The following is a 20,569-nucleotide window of genomic DNA, read 5'->3' as shown; positions in this document are numbered from 1 at the left end:
CAATGGAGAAGGTTCCAGGGCTGATTCAACCAATTCTTAAGTAGAAATCTAGGAAAGATGGCACCAGTTATTATCAGGGACTGCTCTCTCTCTTTTCCGACGGGCAGCATTTAGCTGTCTCAGATTCTGGACTCGAATGTCAAAGTTGGAAACAAATGAAAATAAAGGGTGGGGTTAGTGACCTCTATCACAGCACATCACATCATATCACATCACACCTTATATATTTTATCCTGAGTCTAAGTGATATAAATGCCCTCTTTTTGCCATTTTACATGTCTTAAGTATTTACTTCTTCATCCTGAAGAAAACATTAATTCATCTCTTTATCTCCAGCTCAGCAATGCCACAGAAAACATTGCTGTTTTACTAATACCCTGGAATATACAAGAGTTGTCAATAGTCTCAAAGTAAGTTTATCATCCTAAGGAAGATTCCCTTTTCTTATTCAAGTTTATCTGTGTTTTTAAAAACTTAGTACAGATACACACACACACAGAGTCATTATTATTATTCAGCAATATTACATAGCATTAATCTCATCTTTTAGCTTTCCCCTCTTTCCATCATTTCTTTTTAAAGGAGGAGACAAAAAATAACTTATTTTAATGAAAATTGAGGTGAACATCTAATCATTTAGTTTCATGCCATACTAAGTAAAACAATCAATGCCTTGAAACTTACAGAAAAATTGTCTTACTTACAAAAAAATCCAAAAGAAAAACAAAAAGAAAAATCAACAAAAACTGGCAAATCCCTCTCCATAGTGTTTTTAGATTGCCTGGCATTTACCAAAATATTCATTTTAATCAGAAGGCAAACCAACTCAGTTATGCATCTGGAAAAAACAGATTCTGCACTAGTAAATATCATAACACCATGATGTGAGCCTTCTCTAATCTAAGCAGGAATCCCATCCCAGACCATTCATGTTAGCACAGCTCTTCTATATTAGGTGAATGCATTGCTGTTACACATGGATATATGATCATTAACAGCCCTTTTTCTTTCTTATCTGTGATGGTGAAGTGTTCCTGCAACAATAACTAGAGGAAGAGAGAACCTGGAAAGCAGTGTGGGTGAAATGGTCACTCCACAGCTGGTCCATGCTGGGCAGGGCCTGAGAGATTGCTCCAGGACAGGAAACCTGTGCAGTACTTTGCAGAGGCCATGAAGGAGTTACATCCTCCTTATGCACAGACCTGCAGGTAGAGCACAGCTCTTCTAGGTGAGAAAATGTCCAAGCTATTGTAATAAACCCAGCTGTGACTGATTTATAAACACACTCAGCATTGAAACTGCCTTCAGGCTGCAGAACTAGCTCGCTCTTCCTAAGTACAGGAAGTGAATTCTGTGTGAAGTGACTGGCTACAGTCCCATGCACACTATGTCTAAATTTGATTCAAAACTCTCTTCTCATATTTTCCTTTCTAAAACTAAATTTAAAAAAAACCCAACTAACCGACAGTTGTCTGACCAATTCAATGCAACTGTGCATTAGAAAGGAAGAAATGTCTTGCAGGGCTTTAGGCTTGGTCTTACTCTCCTCTGTTTTAGCTCCTCCTGCAGATATTTTCAATCCCAATTCCTGGTTCATGAGTTCTTGTCCAATTTATTGCCTGCTTCACATGATAATTTTTCAGTGTTTGATCAGCCCTCTGGATAAGTCTGTTTCCTTCTGTAAAGGCATCTTTCCCCTACTTCTCTGTCTCTGGCACAGCTTAATTTTATTCAATCTAATACCTAGACTCCAGATACCCTGAAGCCATATGTCAGACTAAGGGCTTCGTATCTGTCAAAGATGTGTGGGTAGCAGCCACAATGAAATATATATAAAGCTATCAAACAGCGTAAAGCAGAATGCTGAACAAGCTGTGAGCAGTTTGTAAATCACTATCCAAGCTGTTTTTCCTCAAAGATGCCTGTCTGCAAACACCAGAAGCTGATGTATACAGGGCAAGTTCCATTCACAAGGATCTTTTCAGCCTTTGCAGTGATGCACCCAGTCAGTGAGAAAACGTACCACAGTTACGGTCAGCCCTGCAAGGGTGAGATACTTAGAAAAGCTTTACAACTAAGTGGACAGGGATGTGTCTTCTCTCTTATAAAGCTTCTGAATGTTTTTGAAGACACTCTGAAGGGACGCTGGTGTTCACATTTTGCAGGGCAGCAACCTCTCTGCGCGCCCCATCAAACACAATCTCTAGGCTCAAGCCTTTGAAGGAGCTGGCAGGTGCTCCAGCTGCTTTCCTTAAGACTCTTCTGTTGGCAAGGAGACACAACACACTCTGCATTCCACCAGGTCCCCAGAGAGCCTGGAAGAAGTCAGGCTGACCATCTCTGTCCCTTGGGTCCCTGGCTGCTAATGCTGCCTTGCAGGAGCCACCAAACAGCAATACACAGTACCTTACCATAACCTGCACAAAGCCACAGCTGCCCCACTTCCTTCTCAGCCACTGCTATCACTTGTCTCTCCTTATCTTGACACATTTTTGATTTCTTGCATATTTGGTCTCTTTTTCACTACATAGCATTTGGAGAATGAACCTAGATGGTAATAAGTGTCTGGGTTTTTTCCAGCACCTGACTAACCTATGTTACTCCTTCTGGAGAGGTGCATTATATCTTACTATGAAAAATGCTGTTCTTTAAGACAATCAAGTAACTTTACATACTTGCAAACCTTGAAAACATGGTCCCATATTTCAAATGTATATCAGAATTGTTTAATTTTAAATATTTTTCCATTCTTTCAGCTGAAATAATTTTCTGAATTGAGGACATGTTTATTGAACTTAGCCTAGACTTGCAAGAAATTTTGATCAATCTGAATTCATATCTTTTGGTGAGAACATTCAAAAACAAATTTATATTTACACCAAAATCTAGCAAAACCAGAAGGTTAAAGCTGATCTGTTAAGAACAAGGGGAATTTTATGTTGATGCTTGAAAGCCCTTTTTCCTTTGATCTTGGTAACAACTATGTAACAGCAATTAATAATGTTATGTTATTAAACTAAACAAGTTCTCATTATAGGTTGTGCACTTCTAACTTTTCAATGAGGAAAAGTGCTCACAACCAAATATTTCCTGTGCTTCAAACTGGATCTTGGATACAAACAAACCCTTAAGCTTTGTAATATTTCTGAGTTAGACAAAGAAACTGAGAAACTCATAAATTCACCATAAATAAGGAGGAAAGCAATGAGGACAAGGTAAAAATGGCCAGTAGTCCAATCATATAAAAAGAGTGTCAGGATAGGGAAAAGATGCAGAAAAGCCCATTCTATTCAGCAGTACAGTGGTGAAAGGAGAGCAGCATAATGTGGCAACCCATGTTTTTGGCAAAGCCATGTTCAAAAACTAAGCCTCAAAACCTCATCCACAGATGTTTCCTCATGTGATGTAGGCAGTATAACCTCATGATCAGGGACAGGAAAGACAAGAGGGTTTTGATACAATAAAACAAAACCAACGTAGACCCTGCTGTTCCTTGTTCTGAAAAGGGTTTTCATGGTAGAACAACACAAAACACTCTAAGCTCTGCTGTTCCAGAGCAGAATATTGCAGCAATAGCATGAGCTCTGAAATTTCCTATTTTCTACCTGTCCTCTGTAACAGTTATATATAAAATAAGTAAGCAACGGTGCCGTTAAGAGTAAAATAGATCTATTTTGTAATAGAATTACTTCAAGGAAATGAAAGGCAGAAAAAGAAAGTGGTTATTATTGAATCATGTGAGAGATACACAGAGTTACAAAAGTTAACACAGGAATTAATGCCTTGGTATGTTGTTACCTTGCACTGCGATGATCAGCTGCTGAGAGAAGCTCTGCAGACAGCAGCTCATTGCAGTCAGGGTCAGATGTTCGGTGCTCTCCAGGGCAGAGGGTTCCCCAGAGGTAAGAGGATGTGAGCATCTCACTCTTTTATCCCCAGACTCCACCAACCGCGACTCTCTAGACATGATTGAACGGTGCATTTGCCTGGTGTGCCTGGACAGCCCCAGCAGGGTGGAGCTCAACGACACAAACATGGCATTTCAGATGCTGCATGGAGGAGGCTACCATAAAAACGGGGCCAATCGCTGGTATGACAAACCCATGCAGGTAAAAACCTCACAGCACTGGGGCATCACTTGCACGCTGCCTTGTGGTGGGGAACACCTAGAGTCAGCTGGGAGAAAGGGGAAGGTGGTGTCAGCATCTGCCTGGGCAGCTTTGGTGTGAGCAAGGCCATCCCTTGCAAGGCAGGGGAAGCACAGACACTTCCAGCTTTTCCAAAGCTGCCCTTTGCTCCTAAGATAACACAAATGTGCAGATGTATGGGTAGGTAGACACTGGATATAAAAAAAAAATGCATTTTTCTACACTCAGTCAAAAGGAATGGAAATGGGTCTAGTATTCCAGAATGAAAAAAAAACCCACAATTTTTTTTTTATTTCCTCTTCTTACACATTTTCCTGATGTCCTAGAAATGCTACTGCTTATAATTTGGCATGTGTTTAAGTCCTCACTTAACAGACTGTTTACTCATTTAATGACATCCTTGTTGAGACTTTCCTTAAATATTGACTTCTCCAGCCTTTTTCCCTATCAGATTTTGATTGTCATATTTTAAAACATCGCACTGTTATTTCCACACTTTGCAATAGACCCAGAGTGAAGTGATGTATTAATCTCCAACTGTCAACAATGTTGACACCTTGTGAAAAATTGAAAAAACCCTGACTGATACATTGCTTGCATAATGCTTGTTGCTCTTGCCATATCCAAGAACATCAGCATGAGAAGAGAAACCCCTAAAATAATTTCACTTGCACCAACTTACCCAAGAACAAACACATTTCAGTAATCAATCCTGATTAATGCCACTGCAAATGGCATTATTAGCAGACTCTTTTGAAAAACAAACCATTTGTCTTTAGAACAGTTAGAACTCTGTTATTTGCAGGGTCAAGGGTTGAAATATTTCAAGCATGTGAGAACAAGCAACATTTTATTTTTGTCTACTATCATAAGGCAGCAGAAAGCAAATAAAATTGCATAGTGTGAGAGAGCTTAATCTGTCCAGGTGTATTCAGACCTAAGTAGTTCAAAGGTGAAGAGAAATTCTTAGGGAAATAAGATCCAATTTTCTTTTATGCAAACACAGAATATGTAGGAAGTCATTCTCACAGTAGAATTTGTTCTTTCTCTCCATATTCTTCCTCACCTTTGCAATAAGGCTTCAGAAAATCTCCAGGTGAACTTTTTGCATCATGCCTGCTCTATGCTCATGGAAAGCAGGGAGGCAGGGTGTGTGTGTGATACAAGAGTGCAAAAGAGACCTAAGTGGGTGAAGTCCAGCCAAATGCACTTCAAAATAAGTGTAGGGAAAAGCCCAGAAAAAGTATTTGCAGTATTATGCAGTATTGGCCTAGACATCTGCTTTTGAATGAGATGCAGAAGTTACAAATTACATGGGTGTATCACAGAACTGGAGTGCAGCAGGTTGTCACCAGCAGTGTGATGTGTACACAATGAAATTAAGAATGAACAAATAAGAGGGAAATTAAATGAAGAAAGTATCTAAAAATAAAAGATTCAAAATAAGCTATGAGAAAGCTATAAAATAAGGATGAGCTTTGTAATAAAATGGGATCCTAAGAATTTCCCAGACACAGATGTTTTATTGTCCTCAAAAGCGGAAGGAGAACCCTGGCCTGTCTGTCTGAATGGGTTTTCTGTACCATAAAGTAGATGCTGAACAAATTTTTAGATTCTACTGGGAATTGCTAAAATTCACATTCTCACAGGATTCAGTCCCAAATAGCATCATGAAAGGGATTCAGTGCAACACCTTTCACAGGACAAGCAAGTCTCCTGCAGTAAATCTGTAAGTCGCCCACTGATCCGTAGAGCAGGGAAGTTCCTGATAAGAGCAATAGGAAAACCACAGGGTGGTTTTAACATAAACACATGTTTAACATAACACCTTTGTCAGGTTTCCACCATGGGTAACTTACCCAGAACACAATTTATTCCCTGTTTATGTTGCACCTGTTCTTCTCCTTGTTTAGTTTGTGGTAGGAAGAGATGGACTCTGCGGGGCCGTGTGCGAACACTCCCCTTTCGATGGCATCGTAATGGTGCAGTGCACTGAATACCTGCTCAGGCACACGTGAGTTCCCTTTCTGCACATTTTATACCCATCCCAGCCCCTGGGAAGCCTCTGCCAGGGGAAAATTTCCCCTGATGCACAGGGGCACTAAGACACATAGAACTGTTGAAAAGCAATAAATAACTGCTAAAAGCTTTAATAAATGGATTATTCCTGTGACCTTAATGACTTCTGTCTCACATGCCAACAGGAAAGAAAGTTCCAAGAAATTAGTCCGAGCTGATTCAGTGAGTGAGCTTCCTGCTCCACGGAGACTAAGATGGAAGTGTTCCCCTAATATTCAGAAATATTTGACATCAGCAGCAGAAAAACTCCAAAGGTAGAACAGATGCCTCATTTTTCTCAGCCGTGACTGCAAGCTGGGAACTACCCAGCACATTGCATGGGCTCCCTCCTGGGGGGGCCTCCTGTCTTCCTGCTCCTCCTCTTCTTCCCAAGCTGCACACACCTAGCATCTCTCTGCAGAACAGGACCCTTGTGGGCTGGAGCTACTTGTCTGTATTCAGGAATTGCATTCCTGAATTGTTGTCCTTCCTTTTAAATATCAGGAACTCTAAAAACCACTGGAAAAACAGCTTTACCCATATTTACACAGGATGCAAACAATGCAGGTCCTCTGTTTTTGTGGATGTCTTTTATGGGTTTGAGCTGGCTCACTCTGAAACCAGGGTAAGAGGGGTACATACAGAGAACAGTAGAACACAACTGGTTTGAAAAGCTATTTGAATTTAGGAATGTAATTTGTTTACATTCATATTGCTGCTACAAAGTCTAGTTTTTCTGACTCTGTTTCCAGGCTGTCAGAGATTTGCATGATCTTTGAGGGTGGGGGCAGCAATAAGAATTTTTTCTCAACATTCAGGCCTATGATCTCGTTGTAGAGAATTAACACATTGTCTACATGATCAGCTGTAAGCATTTCCAGTGTGGTTGCATTAGATAAGACCTCAAAGTGGCTTGAAAGCTACATAAGAGTGAGAACATCCAGGATGCAGAATAACTCCTTTGTGTTTTTAAATAAAGGTAGTAGTTCTCTAAATTGAATCTTGCAAGGAGTTTAAGTCCTTCATCATTGGGTCCTAAATGCACTCAATTCTCTCACCAGTAAATCTCTCAGAAATTGGCAAGAGCAAAAGAGACCCTTGCTTAGGCTTCAGGAGTGGAAACACTAAGGCTGGGGGAAAGTTGTTGGATTTTTTTGGTTTTTTGTTTTTTTTTAAAAAGAGGTGTCTTAAACAAACAGACTTGAGTGGCACAGTTAAGGGTGCAAATAACTAGCCTGGTGTCGAATCTGTATGAATAAAAGTTACTGACTAGGAATAAGTTACTAAAGGCCAGGGCTGTTTGCAGAGCAGGAGAGCAGGAGGCCACTTACCTCTAAGAGGGAGCTGGCAGAAAAAGACCTCTGGGCTTATTTGCAAACATAAATGAGACAGAATATGGTTTAGTGGTGAACAAAGTAGGGTAGGTTAATGGTTGGACTTGATGATCTAAGAGTTCTTTCCCAGCTAAAAATTCTGTGAGATTCTTACAACTACCCCTGCAGTAACTGCCTTCTGCTTGTTTTCCAGGGCAGTGGAAAATCTGGATTTTATTGCCTTCAGGTTTGAGCACTATGGAAAGGAATTTATTAAGAAGCAAAAGATTAGCCCAGATGCCTACATTCAAGTAGCACTTCAGCTGGCATTCTACAGGTAAAGTCAGTTCGATTCATGGGAACAAGTTACACAAAGTAATGGAGTTTTATACAGAGGGTCCATTTTCTCCTCAACTTTCAAACAAATGCCTCCTGCATGGAAATGAGTGATCTTGCCTAATGACTGTAGAGCAGACAAGATAGAAACTCATACCTGGTTCTGGGAGTGAATACTCCTTTTCTTCACTCCCTTTTCCCTCTTCTTGCTCTGCTGTCCCATCCCTGTGTCCCACACATGCCGTTCCCAGCCAGTACCCTCCCAACAGCTGTCCCTGTGCTTGGCATAGAGGAGGTGATGGAATATGGCTGGGATGTCTGCAGCAGCAGCAGCTGGGGAGCCCAGGTCCCTGGGGCAGGAACACCCCTGCCTTGCCTCGTGGGTAGCTTGGGAGGAGGCACGGCAGTAACCACACACACATCTCCAGCACCACAGGCTGAAAAGCATCCACCACAGCACATCAGACTAGAGCTCCTACACAGAACAGTAACCACTGCTGTTCCCTTCTTCACAGGCATCCCAAGATTTGATAAGATTGCCTAATTTCCATGGTCTTATCAAAGTTAAAATCTCCTTTCTACATTGCCAGAACTCCAGGGTAGAGAAGGTTGCATGGTTTCCTGCAGAACAGCCTATTACACAAATAATTCTTTATCACGTCAAATCCCAGAGTGATCTTTACCTGGTCAAGACCAGAGATTCTTAACACATTTCATGTATTCCTTTAACATCTGTTGAACATCCATTTTGCATATTCCATTAATAAAACTTCAACAATGACCTAGCTCAAGATTTTCATCTGGATCCCGGCCATGATATAAATCCTTTGTTTGCAATAAAAACCTTAGGGAACAGTTGTGTTCTGAGATGACCTGCTTCAACTGAAAGACACAGTCTGTCTCCTGAAGCAAGGAGTAGTATCTCTGTACCTGGACCCAAATTAAACAACAGTCTTCATAATCTGTTCTAATTTCTATAAGGGTTTTCATTCCAGCTCACAAATAACACCCTACTCCCCTTTTAGTTTTCTTCCTCTCATTCATGCACCCAGCGCACTTTCTCTTGCTTTAAATAAAACATATTTCAAGCCCATAAGTAAATGATTTATTACACAATTATTTTATGATGCAGTACAAATAAAACATTCCTTGAGATCTTTCAGTAAATTTTTGTTTTACTAGCTTTGTTTTTACACAAGTCATTTTTTACTGGCAGTGCATAACTAAAACATATACAGCTGTATGCAGCTCTTCATATTAGAAAGGAATGAGCATCCATCTTTTTTAAGTTTCTTACAGAATTCTATCAACACTAAGATGAATACGGTGCAAGAAATAAAAGTGTGGCTGTAACAGTAAAATGTACCAAGCCTATATTTCTCTTAGTCTTTATGACTCTTTGAAAATAACCATTCCTTGTTTTTCTTCCTTCACTCTCTCAGGTGTCACGGGAAGCTTGTCCCAACCTATGAAAGTGCTTCCCTGCGCCGATTTGATGAGGGCCGGGTTGAGAACATTAGGTCTGCTACCTCTGAAGCATTAGCTTTTGTCAAAGCAATGGCAGGTGACAAGACAGCTGTATCGGTATGTTGGGCTGGCTCCCTCTGTCTTCTTTGCCTAAACACTAAAAAAATAATGTATTCATGGTCCCAAGTCCCTCACTTTTTAACTCTTAACTGAACATAAAAGCATAGGGCAGGGCAGCAAGCATTACAGGATTTTGCTTTTTGTACAGACCAACCATTAAGCTAAATATAAATATTCCCTTATTTTTATTTAAGCATCCAAAAGATTCAGAGTTGCCTAAATGTGCCATTATAAGGAACAGAATATCTAATTTTAGATTTAGTACTGTCTTACGAATGTTCTATCATCAGGTCCAAATTCATCTCCCTGGAGAGACCGAGGCTGAACATGCAAAGTTCAGGATCATTAAACTGCCACACCAGGGGAATTGTCTGGCAGGTCTCCTGCAGTGGTTAGTTCTGCTGCAGCCTGCAATATGTGATGTAATTCACATGCTTTCATTTCTGGATATGTGGATATGTTCTGGCTGATCTTTTTTGTTTTAAAGAGGCGTTTCTACCAAATAGACTAAGTCTTATAGGATTCTCGAGGGAGCTGATCCTTAATGATGAAAAGCTTCATCAAGCTAATCAAGCGACTCTCCAAACTGTCCTGATACCATATTGTTAAAAGAGAAATTAAAATTGCCTTTCTCTGAGACACCACCATCTGTTCTCCAGAAGCACGAGCGCTGTACAGAGTAGATGGGGATGCAGAGAGGTAGAGCTGAGAGCAGAGCTGCACAAACAGCCCCATGCACTGTCCTGCCCACCATCCCTGGAGAGCCTCCCTCAATGTCTCTGCGCCACTTCCACCCACTGCACTGCACTGCTGTACAGGGAATTTCCAGGTGGCTGTTTAGATGCAAAATGCTGCCACAATACAGTTTATTTTTCACAGTAAGCCCATTCCAGTGGCAACAGCCCACATGGCTGTTCTTTAGAATTTAGCATAACATTGCTAGAAGCATTGCTGGGATGTAGATTAGGTGTAAATTAATGAAATATTATAAACCAAGATCTAACATCCCAGAGGATTATGAAAATTTACCCAAATAAGTCCTCTCTTCATCCATTGCTTCTTCAATCTCCTTAAGGTTATTATGGCCAGAATTTAGCTCCTAATGAATAAAGCTCAAAATGACTCAAAAAACCTGAAGTAACTCCCTGTGCTGGGTGGGTAATTCACGGCAGATAATGACCATACTACTGCACATAACAGTGACCACCACACAGTCGGCAAGAAGAGGCTGTTTTTATTTACTCTCAGTCTCCTGTCTGACAAGATGGCTCTCAATCACATTTCATTAGAAGTTCCTGTTTTCTGTGCACTTTCCTCTGCACACCTGGGCACTCAGCCCAGTCCCAGCCCATGCTGTGGCATGCTGACTGTGCTCCTGGCAGCGTGCTCCTACCATGTTGTTTCAATAGATCTTTCTAGCTCCTTGCAACTATCCCTCCCTCCCTCCCTCCCTCCCTCCCTCCCTCCCTCCCTCTCTTTCTGACTTCTGTAGCTCTCCCAGAGCATTTCTCAGCCTTTTCCCACCCAAACCTGAGATTGTGCTCCCCTTTCACAGCACACTAAGCTGTCCTGTTTCGTACAAGCAAGCTGAAGAAAGCTATTGTGTGTCGAGATGGAGCTCAGTCTCAGTCCCATGTCTTTCTACTCCATCCCTTGGCCGTACAGACTAGGGGGGATAATGGTTTCATTTCCCCTGGAAAACCTGTAATCATAATGCAAACCAATCCACTGATGGTTTTCCTGGCCTCTTCTCTACCAAGAGATACAGTCTGTGATTGTTCTTTCCAACAGACATTAGTAAGTCTTTGTTTTGATGTGAACATCTTCATCATTCCATGCAAAACTACATTTATATATTAGTATCACAGAAACATTAAAAAATTCATTTAATACAGCCCTATTCCAAGGTAATTTCTTTAGACCTACACACTGCTCTGAATGTGAAGGGGATAATTCTTTTTTCTGGGCAAAGAGATGCACCACTTGGTGTAAGTAGCCTTGAACTCCCCAAAATATTGTTTGTTAATAGCCATTAATTCAAATCCAATTAAAAACCGTTTTTCTTCTGATACAAATATAAATTATCCTCAAACGATAGCTTGAACAGTCACCAAAGATTGAGTCAGATTGATTCTTCAGCAGGAGAAATATCTCATGCATTTGACACTTGCTATAAAAGCAGCAGCTACTGACACTAGAGATTGCTTGAACAGCTGTAAATTAATCAGATTTAAAGACTGCATTTGGTAATTTAATCTGTACAAGGGAACTAAGGCCTAGCTATAGCCTTGTGAAAAAATATCAGACTTTGTATTTTGAAGGTCCCTGATGGTGACCTTGACTTGTTTCTAAAATTAATTCCTTGTTCAAAAGATCATTCATCGTCCATAGGAGCTGAAGGTCCCGTTTATCTGCAGACCCAGTGATTTCTGGCTGTTTCAGCATCTCCCAATGTTGCAGTGTTGGACTTGATGTACAGCAAGGCAGGACTTCTTAAGATCATTCCCTTAATATAAAAGGCTGCCATTTGGCAGGAGTTAAAATTTACTAGCTTGTTATATGAAATGTGAGGCATCTGTGGAAGGTAGAGCCGGCTCAGAAAATTCTAGATGACCTTTCACACATGGGAGTAATTATTGACTGGCTAGTAAAATATCAGTAATGATTTTCATTAATGTCACTGTCACTGTCTAGATAAACCATTCTGGAGAAGGTACATCGCCTGTCTGTTTTGAAAATACTGAATTACACTAGTCTATTATTTTCCCTACTTCAAGCCTAGTGATTCTATTGGTAATAATCTACACTCCTAAAATCCATGGAAGGAATGCAAAAAAGCCTTTTTTTTTACTTCAAACAAACCACCACCAAGAAACCTGTTGCACCCCTTGCACGACCAGGTGCTGGTGCTGGTGCTGATCAGGACATTGATCCCTGTGGCTTTTCATTTATCAGAGTATTTACACCTGAGCCAAGAGCAAAGGACATTTGAGGTGCTTGCTGTTTGGCTCTCGGTTAGTTGATGGAAGATGATATTTCTTTGAGAGCTGATTCAATAATAAATATATTCTGATTACCCCAACAGGACTCTGAGAAGATACAGAAATTTAAGGATGCAATTGCAGCTCAGACTAATTACTGTGTTCTGGTGAGTAAAACACTGCCTGTCTGAATAAGAACCAGTCAGCTTTTTCAAGAGAAGTATGAAGACACAGTCATTAGCCATTTAAACACTAGAAAAATGTAGGCATCTCCAAACAGGAAAGTATCTGCTCTGTCACACTTAGGAACATTTTTAATGGCCCAAATAGTCATATTCAACTAACCTCAACTTAAAAAACACTAAGCCTAAAACTAACCGTCTATGTATTTTCTTATATTTCTCTTCACTAGATGATAGAGGTCCCTATCTGGAACCTGATCCTCAAATGGACTGGTATTCTGGAACATGTATTCTGGTATTCCAAATTGCCATTTGTAATAAAGGTCATTAACAATGAGGGAGTGATTATAGTAAGTTTTCTTTTAATGACCTGAATGCAGTGTCTAACAAAAGGGAGAGATCCCCTCCAGTGAAGAAATCAGTTTAATATCAAATACAACTCATTTTCTGTTGATTAAAAATGAGACAATTCAGTCTGGCTAATGCTTTATGTCCCACTGTGCCAAGACAAAGCACAGACTTGTTCTGTAAACAACTTAGTCATACCACTCATGAAATTAATAAATATTAATAACCAGCTATGATAAGTGAATTTGCTACCCATGGTTTTGCCTCAGACCATTGCCTATAAACATATACTGTTGATTACTCTTTGAATATTCATAATATTTAAGAAATCATTCACCTTCAGTGGTGAATATTCTTTTAAAGTATATTCTGAGCACTGAAGAGGTAAAGTGCTGCTTTCAGGCAGGACTGTGAAACGAAAGAAGCAGGGAAGGAAACCAATTCTGTGTTTCAAGCCTCGTGCTGAGAACACACATCAGAAGCTGAGACTTCATGTGTTCTGTAAAGCAAAGCCAGGTCTTCAGGGCAACCTGAATCATCTCAGGGTAACCTCACAATAAACACAACACACTGTAGCTCTGCTGGGTCACAACCAATGGAATTTCTGTACAACAGCTCTCAAAAAAAAAATAATAGAGAGAGAGAAAAATAAAAACACTCATTAATTCTCCCCTCCATGTTATTTCACATCCAGAAACTGTTACAAAATTCAACCTCCAGTGTAGCTTATGGGAAAATATTAAAACTACCATTGGAAAAATAATTTATCTTTAAATTTAAAAAGCTCTCCAGGTACTTCTACTTACCAAGCTCCCCCTCCTTTCTCAGAATAGCAGAATATAATTGTTGGGGCTTTAAACTCTGGGTAAGACTTAGATGATCTGACTAAATTGTGCATAACAGACTGAAATGTAATAGCTTCTAAGGAAAACAAAAAAAATCTACTTCATAAAACAAAAAGCAATTTAATGATTTTATTTCCCCTTGTTAAGGCTTACTAGTAGCATTGCTATCTTAAAAGTGGAGCTCTAAAATTCAATTTAGCCCAGTTTTTTCCTATGCGTTGACTCACAGTTTATTTCGTTAGCCTGTCTCGGCCTCTCTTCAGACATGACATTGATCTATGTTGCAAAAATGTCGTTGCTAACAGCCTTATAAATCTTGTGGGATAGCAAAATATTTCCTTTGATTATCAAGTCAGTTTCCCTGTATGGGAAAAAGAACATAGACACAGTGCTGATGTATGCTACCTTTTTGCAAGCATCCTTCCTCTGTCTGGGCTGATGAACAAATAGCTCCTTTACCAATGGGTGCCTAGTTATTAAAAAGCCAAACCAGACTATGCACTCCCAGCCCCCTGCTTCAGGCACTTATCCATGGTAAAAATTACCTCATAAGAGAAGTAAACTTGTGCTTTTCTTTATTTTTTTTTTTAATCCTTAAGAGAAAAACCAAGCTCATGCTCTTTTTTAAATCCTGCATTCTCTCAGGCTGTTTGTTCCCCTTGTACAATGGTCCTGTGCCACGGGGATGTCACCTCTGCTCTCAGGACAGTACAGTGTCCCTAGTTCAGCATTCCCTTCCTTCCTGACTTCAGCCTGAGCCACAGAAGAGCTACAGCTCAGTCCACAAAATCAGTGCTTTCACCATCAAGAACAAACCTGGACTGAAGGATCTTGAACACACTTTATTTATCACACAATTCCTGCATGGTTGGACCAAATTTTGGTTTGGTTCCCTAAAGAAACAAAACTCTGTAACTATCCTGTCTGCCAAGCCTCCAGTGCTGACTTTTGATCCCATTAGCCAACTTCAATCACATTTACTAGCAGGGCAAAGCTCTTAAATCTAATACATGCCTTAAGTCTGGAGCACTGGAGAGCTGGACAGAGCAGAGACCTGAGCATAGGCAGCTGATGGCAGAGACTTGCTGCAGGCTCAGCAGCAGCTCCTGTGAGCTGCCACTGCTGCTTCTGTATCCCTAAGCCCAGTTTCTCAAGCTTACAGATCTGTGACAGATCACTGGCAAATATCTGTTATTCTGTTCAGCCTGTTGCAGACACCTACCAGATCCTTGGATCTAAGTTCTGTGGAAGGACATATGCTTTAACTGCCAGAGGGAGATACAGGCAGAAAGGCAATGGAAGACTTGTTCCAATCTGGAGGTGCTTTGGAGCCCTTCACCTTGAAACATAACCCAAATGATGCACAGAAAGTTCCAAAACATGCTTAGAAATTTCTGCTGTCCCATATGCTCCCCTCAGCATCTTTAGAAGCCCTGCCCATGATAGTCAGCTCTAAAAGACAATGAACACACAAGTAACATCAGCACATAATGCACCTCAAGATTGTCCCATTCCTAATTTGTAAATCTTCAGACCACCATATGAATTTCTAGTTATTTCTGATCTTCAGCAAAGTACAGAGTCAGAGTAATATCTGAACATTACAGGCTTTACATCGCTCAAACCAAATTCACCAGCTCTGACCAGAGCGCTAGGCAGCAATAGTCAAAGTGCCTCCAAACTCAGTAAAATGCTTTTGTTATCACATCTTATCACAGGCTGTTACTGGAATGGCAATAGACAATCACCTGCTAGGGCTCAGAGAGGTGGCACGGGAACACTTAAAGGAGCTGCCAGAGATTTTTATGGATGAGACTTATCTGACAAGCAATCGATTCATCCTCTCAACCAGCCAGGTGAGTTTCTCCTGTTCACTGGTCTTGCCAAGCAGAGGATAATTCATTTGTGTTCTGCCAGACCTTGTAGCTCACAGTGGGAACAATGTAAAAAAAAGTATCATTAAGAAGTCTGCAAATTGCTCCACATTTTCAATCCTGTTTTGTTTCATCAGCACAGTAAATACTGACTGCAGTTACCACTTCATAGGAGCATTTCAAAGTCCTTCACAGAAGTTCTGTAAATGCACACAAACAAATTCAGTAAAATTCACATGAGGGCTGTTTCCTCAGTTTCCAAACTACGTAATATTCCTATTCCCCTTCTTTTCCTCCTTCCCCTAAGATGACAGCTCTAGTGAGCAGTCTTTACTCCAGTGACAGTATAGCCACCAGCCAGAAAGACTGCCACTCTGAGAAGCAAAAAGCCGAGAGCCACAAGGAAATTTAAAGTTGCTACATTTAAGACCTTTGAGAGCCTTCTGTTATTTGCTGTAAGACAGCAACCCATGCAGACATGCACCTCAGACTTACAGACATTTTAGACAGGTACAGACTTTTACAGGTTACAGTTATTTGCGCACACAAAGGTCTAAGAGTCAGTATTTCCCACATTTAATGTTATAATAAGGAAGCATCTTTATGGGATAAGGCCTAAAAATTAAATGTTTCGTTGCATGTAGTAGCAGTCCTAATGAAAAAAGAAATCTATGTAGGAATTCATTAACTGAAACACTAACCCAGCTGCAACAGATTGGGACTATTCAACAAAAGAGACTTACAATATCATGCTACAGCATAAAACCTTAATAAGTAATTTGATTTTGTCATAATGTTTGTAGGCTTTCAGACCTGAGTGAAAGTAACCAACATGCTACTACATAAATTCTCCAAGAAACTATCCATGAGAAAAGCAGTGCTTCTGAATAGCTTTATGGCCTTCGGCTGTTGCACAGCAAATTCATCTGACAATTCTACAGCTCTATTAGCAGGACTAATGGCCTGTTCTACACCATTAAAAAGGAAAATGTTGTTAGGGAAGGCCCATGTACACAAAGTCTGAAACATACAGATTTCTAACACCTTTTATTTTCTGCAGAAGAAAGTGTTTCACTGCCATATTATGCCATGATTAAACTGGGGTGTAATAGAATGCCTAGTTGCATTAAAGTATTTTTATACGGTATCACAATTATAAACTATTATTAGAAATGGACAGTGCTAATTTCTCTAATTGAATGCAGTCTTCACATTACAAATTTAACATAGCCTTAAGAAACTGAAAACCTTAGAGAAGTTTTACATATCCATTTTTTGTACAAGAATTACATAAAATTCCTATCTATCAATAACTAATCTTACAGCTTTCAAATACCAATATAAATTGAGCAGAGATGCATTATAGCCACCTCAGATTATACCAGTTTTTAAACCACAGTGAACAAACAGAGCAGTCAAATTCTATACTGAGATCAGCATTTGCCTTCCAAGGTAAATCATCTCCAGGTCTGGATTTCTGAAGACAGAAATACTCCACAAGGCTGGACTCACCATATTACCAATATTTGTAGCATTTTTTTCTCTTTTTCCTAATTCCTAAGCAGCTGGTTTTAGGTGCCCTGATTAATGAGAGATCACTGCTTTCCTTCTCCCTGCAACCAGGTTCCTACTACTATGGAAATGTTCTGTTGCTATGGACCTGTGGTGCCCAATGGATATGGGGCATGTTATAACCCTCAGCCAGAGCATATATTATTCTGCATCTCAAGCTTTAAAGAATGTAATGAAACCTCCTCAGACAGGTTTGCAAAAGCTGTGGAAGAAAGTCTCCTAGCAATGAGAGATCTGTGCAAGAAATGCAGTTCCACTACAGCAAAGCCACCTGCTAAACAAGATGCAGCCACACAGCCACAGAGTGACCGCCAGCGCTAAGAGGCTGTGGCAATTACTCTCCCAAATCCACCTTATGAAGAAACGTGACATAGCTGTTCAAAGGCAAGATAATACTAGTAATATAATAGTGTAGAACCAAAGTGTCATTTGTTTCTCATTGTTGCCAACATTTACAACTCTGTATACTAAATCTACCATTTCTTGCTTATGAGTCAGCAAAAAAGATTTGGTCTCACTGGCTGAAATGAAGGAGGAAGTCACAAAAGTATGTGTTGTACCACCATTTCTAACCATAATTAACTTGTGCCATTTTACTATCTAAAAAATTGAGTAAGTTTGTATATGACATAAATTAGATACTAAGGCACACCAAATAATTAATATCCCCTGCAAGTAGTTCTAAAATATTCACATCTATTACTACGAGATTTGCATGTAAAGAAAAAGAAGAAATTTCCAATATTGGGAATTTCAAGAGTAACACTGTAAATAATAGGCTGATGCCATTATATCTTGAACTTTTGCATGAAGAGTATTTAATACCACCAGTCTATTTACCATATAAGAAAAGCTGATTATTTTTAAAGGAATGGCCCCTGTGCATTTCCACAGAGTTTAAGAACATACCACAAGTGTTTGCATGTTTCCCCCAATTCAAAAATGCTGCAGAAATAATTTAGCTTTTATTCTGGTCTGCTCTGGTCACAGGCACAGTCCTGTTCTGAAAGTAGCATATTGGAGACATGATCCATCACAGAGAACTGGCAGAATTTTGTCCCTAATGAATTGACTTAATTATTTCTTTCTATCAGTGAGCAAAATCCAGCCGGACAGAGAGGCAAAGCACAAAACAGAAGTACTATTCAATCCTACTTAAGACCTTTTCTGTTTGCATTTGAATTAATTTAGTCACCGTGACTGGCAGGAGAGTGAATGCAACCACACAAAATCAAAGAGCAATAACTAGAATGAAGAGGTAAATTTGCAATATAAGTAAGTCTTCAAACTAGAGTTATACATACCAGTACTGGTACTCATATCAGCTTTGCAACATCCCGCTTGGAGGGACTTATATTTTTTTATTTTTTAATAGTAGATGTAAGGTATCATATTCTGCAATATACAGTAAATTCAACCAGGAAAGTGGTAATATATAGTGTCTGGTAATTCCCATTTTATGTGAGTGTGATCCTGAGGTTTCTCTCATCATCTCTTTCATTCTCTATGAATCCTTCCAGGGACTGATATTTTCAGTTACTTTCTTGTGAGGTGAAATATGCTGCCTTACAGTTCAGTACTGTTGTTAGAACCCAACTTACTCGCTGACTGAAGACACTTAATTCCAAACTCCAGCGCAGATCCTGTGCTGCACAAGCTGGAGCACACTCTGGGGCCTGGCCAGGGATTGCTTCCTTGCCTATGGAGCGGTAGAGATGTTCTCTCTTCCTTTGTAGACCGAACAATCATACGTTTCAGCACTCTGAAACATAAAAGCAGAATAGATTTATTGCAATAACCTAGAGATGCAGATATGTTTCTGTCTAAGAACTCTAGATACAAATTCAGGAGATTCTATATGTCCATGGTTATTTTCCTGCCTCTTTGGAGTTGCAATTAAGCAGTCTGCTGGATAAAGGATATCCACAACCCCATATATGAAAGCACAGCAGGCCTGATAATCAATTAGAGCAAGTAGCTATGTTGAAGTAAATCAACTATGATGATTTTCAGACATTAAGAGCTGGACTCATTTTTTTTTTAAGGTAATATTTCACTGAACAATATGTATGTTTTATTATTCCATGAGCTGTGGTTCAAATAAAAGATGAAATATGTTTTTAGATTACGTAAATAATATAATAGCATAAAAGCTGCCCCAAAGTTATCATAGAATGGTTTAGGTTGGAAGGGATCTTAAAAATCATCTTGTTCCCACTCCCCTGCCATGGGCAGGGACACCTTCCACTAGACCAGGTTGTTCCAAGCCCCATCCAACCTGGCCTTGAAAACTCCCAGGGATGGGGCATCCATGACTTCTCTGGGCAACCTGTTCCAGTGCCTCACTGCTCTGACAGTAAAGAACTTCTTCCTAACATCTAATCTAATTTAAAAGTTAAAATGTAAAAATACATAAGCAAAACCCAAGAAAACTTATCCAGAGCAAAAGTTTGCTCAAAGAATACACAGTGCAAAATAAAACTTTAAATTGTTCCTATACTATAATTATAAAAGATTACTTTGAAACATTCCCAGTAATTTTACTTTGTCTCATTTCACTACAAAAGCATTCTGCATTTCTAACATAAATGTAGCACTACATATTTTTGTAGAATTATATGTTTAAAATTATAGTAATATTTTAAGTGTATAAAATTACTGTGAATAGTTATTTGATAACTTATTCATTTTCTTCTAATTAAATATATACTTCTATTTTGCAATCCTAGCCATATAAGTACCAATAGTTATTTGCAAATATTACCTGTTTCTCATTTTACTTTTTTGTCTGGAATCTTAAAAGAAGCTCACTGTGCTCAACACAGTCATTGAGAACCCAGGATGCATCTACACCCACACCTAATATCTTATACCAATTTATCATTAAGAGTCCCTTAGTTGTCTACAGCTGCTGTAATGGGTGTTTTGCATTCTCCAGCTCTGGAAACTACTGGTGGTGGAAAATACTGATGCTATTTTTAGTTGAGGACCAGTGACCACCCATACTTCCTATTTATTTAACTAACCATTCTGTGCTTGCATCTTACTGATCTGGTTTTAGCGTTCAGCCTGAATACCTGAAAGGAGCAGCTTTGATGAGCTCAGTCCCTGCAGGGGAAGTCTTTTGTGTACATGGTTTACCTTTGCCGCTACCTGTGCTAAAAGCACTATCTGCAAGGTACCTGACTTTGTGCAGGAAGATTCAAGCTCAATTCAGGTCTGTTTAAATTGGAGGGTTCTGGTTAAATTACAGATGGATAAAATTTACAGGCATTACAAACTTTTCTGACAGCAGGAGCTTCACAAGGGACTGTACTGCTTCTCA

At 39.7% G+C, this 20,569-nt stretch overlaps 1 protein-coding gene across 1 annotated transcript in view; it reads left to right on the top strand.

Moving 5' to 3' along the window:
* CHAT (choline O-acetyltransferase) overlaps nt 1–19,708 on the top strand; it is a 28,923-nt gene extending 9,215 nt beyond the window's left edge. Inside the window, exons 7-14 of the mRNA XM_005520462.2 lie at nt 3,940–4,109; nt 6,062–6,162; nt 6,353–6,481; nt 7,734–7,856; nt 9,298–9,439; nt 12,528–12,590; nt 15,517–15,654; nt 17,296–19,708. Coding sequence (XP_005520519.1) covers nt 3,940–4,109; nt 6,062–6,162; nt 6,353–6,481; nt 7,734–7,856; nt 9,298–9,439; nt 12,528–12,590; nt 15,517–15,654; nt 17,296–17,565 — 1,136 coding nt within the window. The 3' untranslated portion in view covers nt 17,566–19,708. The remainder of the gene's footprint in view (nt 1–3,939; nt 4,110–6,061; nt 6,163–6,352; nt 6,482–7,733; nt 7,857–9,297; nt 9,440–12,527; nt 12,591–15,516; nt 15,655–17,295) is intronic.
* Nucleotides 19,709–20,569: the final 861 nt, after the last annotated feature.

The sequence above is a fragment of the Pseudopodoces humilis genome, chromosome 9, assembly GCF_049639895.1.
Source record: "Pseudopodoces humilis isolate 2021_Gansu_Grassland_sample_001 chromosome 9, ASM4963989v1, whole genome shotgun sequence".
In the NCBI taxonomy this organism is placed as follows: Eukaryota; Metazoa; Chordata; class Aves; order Passeriformes; family Paridae; genus Pseudopodoces; species Pseudopodoces humilis.
This window is presented reverse-complemented; position numbering and strand designations above follow the sequence as displayed.